We start from the raw sequence: 12,000 nt of genomic DNA, 5'->3' as shown, positions 1-12,000 counted from the left end.
ACCATGGGGTTGTCCGTGGGGTGGGCGCGTGGTGGTGGGGTGGCCGTGGGGAGGGTGTCCATGGAGGTTGGATGGTTGAGGAGCACCATGGGGTTGTCCGTGGGGTGGGTGTGCGGTGGTGGGGTGGCCATAGAGGGTGTCCATGGAGGTTGGATGGTTGAGGAGCACCATGGGGTTGTCCGTGGGGTGGGTGCGTGGTGGTGGGGTGGCCATAGAGGGTGTCCATGGAGGTTGGATGGTTGAGGAGCACCATGGGGTTGTCCGTGGGGCGGGTGCGTGGTTGGAGGGGGGGGTGGGGGTGGGGTGGGGCGCGTGGTTGGGGGCCACCATGGACCTGCCCACGTTGGCCGTAGGGTTGAGGAGCACCTCAAGGTGACCTTGTCCGGGGCGGGATCTCCGTCACTGGGCTGCGCCGTGGGGTTGGGGGCACCACGGGGGGATGTCCATGACTTGGGGGGGGTGGGGTGTGCCCCCCCCCCCCCTCCCCTTGACACCCCCCCCTCCCCCCCCCCCCCCAGAGGGCACGGAGGAGCCGGTGAAGGTGCGGGACGTGGGCGACGGCGTCTACGAGTGCGAGTACCAGCCCCTGGTGCCCGGCAAGTACCAGGTGGCCATCACCTGGGGCGGCTACGCCATCCCCCGCAGGTCAGCCCACCCCCCCCCCCCACCCCATGGGACCCCCCCCACCCCCCCCCCACCCCACCCCACCCATGGGACCCCCCCCCTCCACCCACCCACGGGACCTTCCCCCTCCACGGGAACCCCCTCCTTCCACCCATGGGATCCTCTCCCTGGGGGACATCAACCCCCATGAGATACCCCCCCCCCACCCATGGGACACCCCCACCCATGGGACTCCCACCCATCCCCCCCCCCCGTAGCACCCCCCACCATGGGAACCCACCCCCCCACCCATGGGACCTTCCCCCTCCATGGGACACACCCCCCACCCCACCCATGGGACCTTCCCCCCCCATGAGACACCCCCCCCCCACCCATGGGACACCACCCCCCCCCCCATAGCACCCCCCACCCATGGGAACCCACCCACCCACCCATGGGACCTTCCCCCCCATGGGACAACCCCCCCCCCACCCATGGGACACACCCCCCCACCCATGGGACCTTCCCCCCCCATGAGACCCCCCCCCACCCATGGGACACCCATGAGACACACACCCCCCCCCCCAAAACCCATGGGACCTTCACCCCCACCATGGGACACCCCCCCCCCCATAGCACCCCCCCCCATAGGACCCCCCCACCCCCACCCCCCCCATAGCACCCCCCCCATGGGAACCCCTCCTTCTGCCCATGGGGACCCCCCCCCCCTCCGTGGGACCCCCCCCACCCCGGGAGCCTGGCGGGGGCGGGGGCAGACACGGGGGGGTGGGTGTGTGTGTGCAAGGCCCGTGTGTGGGGCGTGTGGGGCACTCACACCCCATGGAAGGTGTGTGTGACACGTGTGACACGTGTGGGGTGTGTGACACGTGTGTGTGACCTGTGTGACACTTGTGATGTGTGTGTGACACGTGTGTGACACTTGTGACGTGTGTGACACTTGTGAGGTGTGTGACACGTGTGTGACACGTGTGTGAGGTGTGACACGTGTGTGAGGTGTGTGACACGTGTGTGACACTTGTGACGTGTGTGACACTTGTGACGTGTGTGACACTTGTGACGTGTGTGACACGTGTGTGACACGTGTGTGACACGTGTGTGACACGTGTGTGACGTGTGTGACACGTGTGTGACACTTGTGACGTGTGTGACACTTGTGAGGTGTGTGACGTGTGTGTGACGTGTGTGTGACGTGTGTGTGACACTTGTGAGGTGTGTGACACTTGTGAGGTGTGTGAGGTGTGTGACACTTGTGAGGTGTGTGACACTTGTGAGGTGTGTGACGTGTGTGTGACGTGTGTGTGACGTGTGTGTGACGTGTGTGTGACGTGTGTGTGACGTGTGTGTGAGGTGTGTGAGGTGTGTGACACTTGTGTGAGGTGTGTGACACTTGTGTGAGGTGTGTGACACTTGTGTGAGGTGTGTGACACTTGTGAGGTGTGTGACACGTGTGTGACGCGTGTGTGAGGTGTGTGACGCGTGTGTGAGGTGTGTGACGCGTGCGTGAGGTGTGCGCGAGGTGTGTGACGTGCGTGACGGCGCGTGACGGCGCGTGTGCCGTGTCCCCGCAGCCCCTTCGAGGTGGAGGTGGGGGCGGTGGCCGGCAGCCAGAAGGTCCGTGCCTGGGGCCCGGGGCTGGAGGGCGGCGTGGTGGGCCAGTCGGCCGACTTCGTGGTGGAGGCCATCGGCACCGAAGTGGGCACCCTGGGTGAGCGGGGGCAGCCCCGGGGGGCAGCGGGGCGGGGCCGTGGGCAGGGCCTTGGGGGCACCACGGTGGGGCCGTGGGCACGAAGACGGGGACACCGTGGTGGGGACGTGGGGACATGCTGGGTGGCACCATGGTGGGGCCGTGGGCATGGACTTGGTGGCACCATGGTGGGGACATGTTGGGTGGCACCATGGTGGGGACGTGGGCATGGACTTGGTGGCACCATGGTGGGGACATGTTGGGTGGCACCATGGTGGGGACATGGGCATGGAGTTGGGGACACCATGGTGAGGACATGGGGACATGTTGGGTGGTATCATGGCGGGGACATGGGCACGGAGTTGGGGACACCATGGTGGGGACATGGGGACATGTTGGGTGGCACCATGGTGGGGCCATGGGTATGAAGATGGGGACACCGTGGTGGGGACGTGGGCATGGACTTGGTGGCACCATGGTGAGGACGTGTTGGGTGGCACCATGGTGGGGCCGTGGGCACGAAGACGGGGACACCGTGGTGGGGACGTGGGGACATGTTGGGTGGCACCATGGTGGGGACGTGGGCATGGACTTGGTGGCACCATGGTGGGGACATATCGGGTGGCACCATGGTGGGGACGTGGGCATGGAGTTGGGGACACCATGGTGGGGACATGTTGGGTGGTATCATGGCGGGGACATGGGCACGGAGTTGGGGACACCATGGTGGGGACATGGGGACATGTCGGGTGGCACCATGGTGGGGCCGTGGGTATGAAGACGGGGACACCGTGGTGGGGACGTGGGCATGGACTTGGTGGTACCATGGTGGGGAGATATTGGGTGGCACCATGGTGGGGCCGTGGGCACGAAGACAGGGACACCGTGGTGAGGACATGGGGACATGTTGGGTGGCACCATGGTGGGGCCGTGGGCATGGAGTTGGGGACACCATGGTGGGGACATGGGGACATGTTGGGTGGCACCATGGTGGGGACGTGGGCATGGAGTTGGGGACACCATGGTGGGGACGTGGGCATGGACTTGGTGGTACCATGGTGGGGAGATATTGGGTGGCACCATGGTGGGGACGTGGGCATGGACTTGGTGGCACCATGGTGGGGACATGTTGGGTGGCACCATGGTGGGGCCATGGGCACGAAGACAGGGACACCGTGGTGAGGACATGGGGACATGTTGGGTGGCACCATGGTGGGGACGTGGGCATGGAGTTGGGGACACCGTGGTGAGGACGTGGGCATAGAGTAGGGGGCATCTGGGTTGGGGACATATTGGGTGGCATCATGGTGGGGACGTGGGCATGGACTTGGTGGCACCATGGTGGGGCCATGGGTATGAAGATGGGGACACCGTGGTGAGGACATGGGGACATGTTGGGTGGCACCATGGTGGGGACGTGGGCATGGAGTTGGGGACACCGTGGTGAGGACGTGGGCATAGAGTAGGGGGCATCTGGGTTGGGGACATATTGGGTGGCATCATGGTGGGGACGTGGGCATGGACCAGGGCTTGTGAAGATGGGGACACGGGGACAGAGTGGGAGTGACCACCATGGGGACGTGGAGACATTATGGGTGGCACCATCCTGGGGACACGGGCACTGGGCGAGGGACACCTCGGTGGCGGTGGGGACTGGGGAGGTCACCGCCATGGGGACACGGGGACAGGCTGGGTGACACCACCCTGGGGACGTGGGCATGGATGCCACCATGCTGGTGACATGAGCCCAGGCTGAGGGACACCTTGGTGGAGACAGGGTCTGGAGGGGTCACCACCATGGGGACATGGGCACAGGCTGGGTGACACCACCCTGGGGACGTGGGCGTAGATGCCACCAAGCTGGTGACGTGGGTGCAGACTGAGGGACACCTCGGTGGAGACAAGGTCTGGAAGGGTCACCACCATGGGGACATGGACTCGTGGGGTGGCACCACCCTGGGGACAGGCTGAGGGACACCTGGATGGAGACAACGTCTGGAGGGTCACCACCATGAAGATATGGGGTGACACCACCATGGTGACATGGGTGCAGGCTGAGGGACACCTTGATGGAGATGGGGTCTGGAAAGGTCACCACCATGAAGACATGGGGTGGCACCACCTTGAGGACAAGGGGACAGGCTGAGGGACACCTGGATGGAGATGGGGTCTGGAAAGGTCACCACCATGAAGACATGGGGTGACACCAGCTTTGGGACATGGGGTGACACCACCCTGGGGACATGAGGACGTGGGGTGACACCTCCCTGGGGACGTGGGCATGGATGCCACCACCCTAGGAACGTGGGCGCAGGCTGAGGGACACCTTGACGGAGACAAGGACTGGAGGGTCACCACCATGAAGACATGGGGTGGCACCACCATGGTGACATGGGTGCAGGCTGAGGGACACCTTGATGGAGACGGGGTCTGGAAAGGTCACCACCATGAAGACATGGGGTGACACCACCTTGAGGACAAGGGGACAGGCTGAGGGACACCTGGATGGAGACAAGGACAGGAGGGTCACCACCACGAAGACATGGGGTGACACCACCTTGGGGACATGGGGACGTGGGGTGACACCTCCCTGGGGACGTGGGCATGGGTGCCACCACCCTGGGGACGTGGGCGCAGGCTGAGGGATGCCTTGATGCAGACAAGGAGTGGAGGGTCACCACCATGAAGACATGGGGTGCCACCACCCTGGGGACATGGGCACAGGCTGAGGGACACCTTGATGGAGATGGGGTCTGGAAAGGTCACCACCATGAAGACATGGGGTGACACCATCTTGGGGACATGAGGATGTGGGGTGACACCTCCCTGGGGACGTGGGCATGGGTGCCACCACCCTGGGGACGTGGGTGCAGGCTGAGGGACACCTTGATGGAGATGGGGTCTGGAAAGGTCACCACCATGAAGACATGGGGTGACACCAGCTTTGGGACATGGGGTGACACCACCCTGGGGACATGAGGACGTGGGGTGACACCTCCCTGGGGACGTGGGCATGGATGCCACCACCCTGGGGACGTGGGTGCAGGCTGAGGGACACCTTGATGCAGACAAGGACTGGAGGGTCACCACCATGAAGACATGGGGTGGCACCACCATGGTGACATGGGTGCAGGCTGAGGGACACCTTGATGGAGACGGGGTCTGGAAAGGTCACCACCATGAAGACATGGGGTGACACCACCTTGAGGACAAGGGGACAGGCTGAGGGACACCTGGATGGAGACAAGGACAGGAGGGTCACCACCACGAAGACATGGGGTGACACCACCTTGGGGACATGGGGACGTGGGGTGACACCTCCCTGGGGACGTGGGCATGGATGCCACCACCCTGGGGACGTGGGCGCAGGCTGAGGGACACCTTGATGGAGACGAGGACGGGGGAGGTGACCGCCGTGGGGCCGCGGGTGGGCGCGCGCAGGGTGTCACGGGGCGGCCGCGTCCCCCGCAGGGTTCTCCATCGAGGGCCCGTCGCAGGCGCGCATCGAGTGCGACGACCGGGGCGACGGCTCCTGCGACGTGCGCTACTGGCCCACGGAGGGGGGCGACTACGCCGTGCACGTGGTCTGCGACGACGAGGACATCCGCGACAGCCCCTTCATCGCCCACGTCCGCCCCGCGCCCCACGCCTCCGCCCCCGACAAGGTACCGCCCCGCCGCGCCCCACAGAGCCCCACAGCCCCGTAGAGACCCATAGAGCCCCATCGAGCCCCATAGAGACCTATAGAGCCCCATAGAGCCCCATCGAGCCCCATCGAGCCTCATAGAGACCCATAGAGACCTATAGAGCCCCATAGAGACCCATCGAGCCTCATAGAGACCCATAGAGACCCATAGAGCCCCATCGAGCCCCATCGAGCCCCATCGAGCCTCATAGAGACCCATAGAGACCTATAGAGCCCCATAGAGCCCTATAGAGCCCCACAGAACCCCATAGAGATCCATCGAGACCCATCGAGACCCATCGAGACCTATAGAGCCCCACAGAACCCCATAGAGATCCATCGAGACCCATAGAGACCCATCAAGACCCATTGAGACCTATAGAGCCCCATAGAGACCCATCGAGCCCCATAGAGACCCATCAAAATCCATCGAGACCCACAGAGCCCCTTAGAGACCCATCAAGACCCATTGAGACCTATAGAGCCCCACAGAGCCCCATAGAGATCCACAGAGCCCCATAGAGACCCATCAAGACCTATAGAGGCCCACAGAGCCCCATAGAGATCCATAGAGCCCTATAGAGCCCCATAGAGACCTATAGAGCCCCATAGAGACCCATCAAGATCCATCGAGACCTATAGAGCCCCACAGAGCCCCATAGAGATCCACAGAGCCCCATAGAGCCCCACAGAGCCCCACAGAGATCCATAGAGCCCCATAGAGCCCCATCGAGACCTATAGAGCCCCACAGAGCCCCACAGAGATCCATAGAGCCCCATCGAGACCCATCAAGACCTAAAGAGCCCCACAGAGCCCCATTGAGACCCATAGAGACCTATAGAGACCCATCGAGCCCCATAGAGACCCATCAAAATCCATCGAGCCCCATCGAGACCCATAGAGCCCCTTAGAGACCCATCAAGACCCATTGAGACCTATAGAGCCCCACAGAGCCCCATAGAGATCCACAGAGCCCCATAGAGATCCATAGAGACCCATCAAACTCCATAGAGACCCATCAAGATCCATCGAGCCCCATAGAGACCCATCGAGATACATAGAGACCTATAGAGCCCCACAGAGACCCATCAAGCCCCATAGAGACCCACAGAAACCCATCGAGCCCCATAGAGACCTATAGAGACCCATCAAGACCCAGAGAGACCCATCAAACCCCATCGTGCCCCATGGAGCCCCATTGCACCCCACAGAGCCCCATAGAGCCCCATAGCAACCCATAGAACCCCATAGCGCCCCCTAGAGCCCTATAGAGCCCTATAGAGCCCCATAGCAACCCATAGTGCCCCATAGAGCCCTATAGAGCCCCATAGAGCCCCATAGCGACCTATCGCACCCCATAGCAACCCATAGAGCCCCACAGCAACCCATAGAGCCCCGTTGCACCCCATAGAGCCCCATAGCGCCCCTTAGTGCCCCATAGCAACCCATAGAACCCCATTGCACCCCACAGCAACCCATAGAGCCCCATAGAGCCCTATAGAGCCCCATAGCGCCCCACAGCAACCCATAGAGCCCCACTGACCCCCCGCTGTGCCCCACTGCGCTGCCCCCCGCTGTGCCCCACTGCCCCCCCGCTGTGCCCCACTGCCCCCCCGCTGTGCCCCACTGACCCCCCGCTGTGCCCCACTGCCCCGCGCTGTGCCCCACTGTGCTGCCCCCGGCTGTGCCCCACTGCCCCCCGGCTGTGCCCCACTGCCCCCCCGCTGTGCCCCACTGCCCCCCGGCTGTGCCCCACTGCCCCGCGCTGTGCCCCACTGATCCCGCTGTGCCCCACTGCCCCCCGGCTGTGCCCCACTGACCCCGCTGTGCCCCACGGCGCTGCCCCCCGCAGGTGAAGGCCTTCGGGCCGGGGCTGGAGCCCAGCGGCTGCATCGTGGAGCACCCGGCGGAGTTCACCATCGACGCCCGCGGCGCCGGCAAGGGGCCCCTCAAGCTCTACGCCCAGGTGAGGGCACCCGTGGGTGCCGCTGGGTGACGGGGGGGCGGGGGCGGGTGCCCTTGAGCGATGAGGGGTGCCCTCGGGCGCCCTTGGGTGCCGTTGGGTGCCCTTGGGTGCCGTCGGGTGCCCTTGGGTGATGTTGGTTGCCGTTGGGTGACGATGGGTGCCCTTGGAAGCCATTGGGTGATGTTGGGTGCCGTCTTGCCGTTGGGTGACGACGGGTGCCGTTGGGTGACAATGGGTGCCCTTGGGTGACGATAGGTGCCATTGCGTGCCCTTGGGTGCCATTGGGTGCCCTTGAGTGACAATGGGTGCCATTGGGTGCCCTTGGGTGCCGTTGGGTGCCATCGCGTGCCCTTGGGTGATGTTGGGTGCCGTTGGGTGACAACGGGTGCCCTTGGAAGCCGTTGGGTGATGACGGGTGCCGTTGGGTGACAATGGGTGCCCTTGGTTGCCCTTGGGTGACGATAGGTGCCATTGCGTGCCCTTGGGTGATGTTGGGTGCTGTTGGGTGACAATGGGTGCCATTGGGTGCCCTTGGGTGACAATGGGTGCCCTTGGAAGCCATTGGGTGATGTTGGGTGCCGTCTTGCCGTTGGGTGACGACGGGTGCCATTGGGTGACAATGGGTGCCCTTGGTTGCCCTTGGGTGACGATGGGTGCCATTGCGTGCCCTTGGGTGATGTTTGGTCCTGTTGGGTGACAATGGGTGCCATCGGGTGCCATTGGGTGCCCTTGAGTGACGATGGGTGCCATTGGGCGCCCTTGGGTGCTGTTGGGTGCCCTTGGGTGCCATCACATGCCCTTGGGTGATGTTGGGTGCCGTTGGGTGACGATGGGTGCCCTTAGAAGCCATTGGGTGATGTTGGGTGACAATGGGTGCCCTTGGGTGCCATTGAGTGGTGTTGGGTGCCGTCTTGCCGTTGGGTGACGATGGGTGCCCTTGGGCACCCTTGGGTGATGTTGGGTGATGTTGGGTGACAATGGGTGCACTTGGTTGCCCTTGGGTGACAATGGGTGCCATCGCGTGCCCTTGGGTGCTGTTGGGTGATGATGGGTGCCCTTGGATGCCATTGAGTGGTGTTGGGTGCCGTCTTGCTGTTGGGTGACGATGGGTGCCCTTGGGTGATGATGGGTGCCATCACGTGCCCTTGGGTGCTGTTGGGTGTTGTTGGGTGCCAATGGGTGCCATTGGGTGATGTTGGCTGCCGTTGGGTGACAATGGATGCCCTTGGGTGATGATGGGTGCCGTTGGGTGCCCTTGGGTGCCGTTGGCTGCCATTGGGTGACCGTGGGTGCCGTTGGGTGCCGTGGCATGCCCTTGGGTGATGTTGGTTGCCATTGGTTTCCCTTGGGTGGCGATGGGTGCCGTTGGCTGCCATTGGGTGCCGTTGGCTGCCATTGGGTGATGTTGGGTGCCTTTGGGTGCTGTTCCATGCCCTTGCTTGCCCTTGGGCGACAATGGGTGCCCTTGGGTGCCGTTGGTTGCCTTTGGCTGATGATGGGTGCCATTGGGTGCTCTTGGGTGATGTTGGTTGCCCTTGAGTGATGATGGGTGCCATTGGGTGATGATGGGTGCCCTTGGGTGACAATGGGTGCCATTGGGTGCCCTTGGCCCATATTGGCTGCTGTTGGGTGACAATGGGTGCCATTAGGGGCCATTGGGTGACAATGGGTGCCATCACGCGCCCTTGGGTGATGTTGGGTGCTGTTGGTTGACAATGGGTGCCCTTGGGTGCCGTTGAGTGGTGTTGGGTGCCGTCTTGCCATTGGGTGCCCTTGGGCACCCTTGGGCGCCGTTGGGTGCCGTTGGGTGCCGTTGGGTGCCATTGGGTGATGTTGGGTGCCCTTGGGTGCCATTGGGTGCCCTTGGGTGATGTGTGACAATGGGTGCCCTTGGGTGATGCTGGGTACTATTGGGTGCCCATGGGTGCCCTTGAGTGATGTTGGGTGCTCTTGGGTGACAGTGGGTGCCCTTGGGTGCCGTTAGCTACCACTGAGTGATGATGGGTGCCATTGGGTCCTGTTGGGTGCCCTTGGAAGCCATTGGGTGCCATTGGGCGCCCTTGGGTGCCGTTGGGTGCCTTTGGGTGCCATCGCGTGCCCTTGGGTGATGTTGGCTGCCATTGGGTGACGATGGGTGCCCTTGGAAGCCATTGGGTGATGTTGGGTGCCGTCTTGCCGTTGGGTGATGATGGGTGCCATTGGGTGCCCTCGGGTGATGTTGGGTGCTGTCTTGCCGTTGGGTGACGATGGGTGCCATTGGGTGACAATGGGTGCCCTTCGTTGCCCTTGGGTGACGATGGGTGCCATCACGCGCCCTTGGGTGATGTTGGGTGCCGTTGGTTGACAATGGGTGCCCTTGGGTGCCGTTGAGTGGTGTTGGGTGCCGTCTTGCCATTGGGTGACGATGGGTGCCCTTGGGCACCCTTGGGTGATGTTGGGTGCCGTTGGGTGCCCTTGGGTGATGTTGGGTGCCCTTGGGTGGTGTTGAGTGACAACGGGCGCCACTGGGTACCGTTGGGTGCTGTTGGCTACTCTTGGATGCCGCTGGGTGATGCTGGTTGCCACTGGGTGCCGACGGGTGCCGGTGGGTGCCGGTGGGTGCCGACGGGTCCCCTCACCCCCACCCGCTGCCCGCAGGACGCCGAGGGGGTCCCCATCGACATCAAGGTGAAGGACAACGGGGACGGCACCTACCACTGCGTCTACGTGCCCACCAAGGCCATCAAGCACACCATCATCGTCACCTGGGGGGGCGTCACCACCCCCCGCAGCCCCTTCCGCGTGGGTGCCATGGCAGGGGGGGCCCTGGGGTGCTGGGGTGGCCATGGGGTGTCCCCATGGGGTGCTGGGCGTGGAGACGGGGCTCCATGGGGTGACGGGGACAGGGCGCCAGGCATGGAGACGTGGGTCCCATGGGGGATGTTGGGTGCCGATGGGTGCCGTTGGGTGACGATGGGTGACGATGGGTGCTGTTGGGTGCCGATGGGTGCCGACGGGTGCCGTTGATGGGCTGCTGGGCATGGAGATGGGGTTCCATGGGGTGATGGGTATGGAGATGGGGGTCCAAGACCTATGGGGTGCTGGGGTGGCCATGGGGGGCCACCACGGGGTGCTGGGCATAGAGATAGGGGCCCCATGGGGTGATGGGTGTCCCATGGGGTGATGGAGGTGGAGATGGGGGTCCCAGACCTATGGGGTGCCGGGGTGAGGATGGGGGTCCCATGGGGTGATGGGGATGGGCATGGAGATGGGGGTCCTAGACCTATGGGGTGCTGGGGTGGCCATGGGGTGTCACCACGGGGTGCTGGGTGTGGAGATGGGGGTCCCGTGGGGTGATGGGTATCCCATGGGGTGATGGAGATGGAGATGGGGGTCCCGTGGGGTGATGGGTGTTCCATGGGGTGATGGAGGTGGAGATGGGGGTCCCATGGGGTGATGGGTGCCCCATGGGGTGATGGGGTTCCATGGGGTGATGGAGATGGAGATGGGGATCCCAGACCTATGGGGTGCTGGGGTGGCCATGGGGTGTCACCACGGGGTGCTGGGCATGGAGATGGGGGTCCCATGGGGTGATGGGGTTCCATGGGGTGATGGAGGTGGAGATGGGTGCCCCATGGGGTGATGGGGTTCCATGGGGTGATGGAGGTGGAGATGGGGGTCCCATGGGGTGATGGGGTTCCATGGGGTGATGGAGATGGAGATGGGGGTCCAAGACCTATGGGGTGCTGGGGTGGCCATGGGGGGCCACCACGGGGTGCCGAGCATGGAGATGGGGGTCCCGTGGGGTGATGGGTGTCCCATGGGGTGATGGAGGTGGAGATGGGGGTCCCATGGGGTGATGGGTGCCCCATGGGGTGATGGGGTTCCATGGGGTGATGGAGGTGGAGATGGGGGTCCCATGGGGTGATGGGGTTCCATGGGGTGATGGAGGTGGAGATGGGGATCCTGTGGGGTGATGGGGTTCCATGGGGTGATGGAGGTGGAGATGGGGGTCCCATGGGGTGATGGGTGCCCCATGGGGTGATGGGGTTCCATGGGGT

At 63.8% G+C, this 12,000-nt stretch overlaps 1 protein-coding gene across 1 annotated transcript; it reads left to right on the top strand.

The window, feature by feature from the left end:
* Positions 1–518: 518 nt before the first annotated feature.
* Positions 519–10,770, top strand: LOC141736749 (filamin-C-like; the record flags this gene model as incomplete). Its single annotated transcript, XM_074571315.1, has 5 exons — positions 519–645; positions 2,193–2,329; positions 5,780–5,973; positions 7,847–7,960; positions 10,598–10,770. Coding segments are annotated over 5 exons (745 nt in total), but the record flags the coding sequence as incomplete, so codon positions are not given.
* Between the last annotated feature and the right edge of the window lie 1,230 nt (positions 10,771–12,000).

This window comes from Larus michahellis, unplaced genomic scaffold (assembly GCF_964199755.1).
Source record: "Larus michahellis unplaced genomic scaffold, bLarMic1.1 SCAFFOLD_608, whole genome shotgun sequence".
Classification (NCBI taxonomy): Eukaryota; Metazoa; Chordata; class Aves; order Charadriiformes; family Laridae; genus Larus; species Larus michahellis.
The sequence above is the reverse complement of the archived record's forward strand: the minus strand, read 5'-3'. Positions and strand labels throughout refer to the sequence as shown.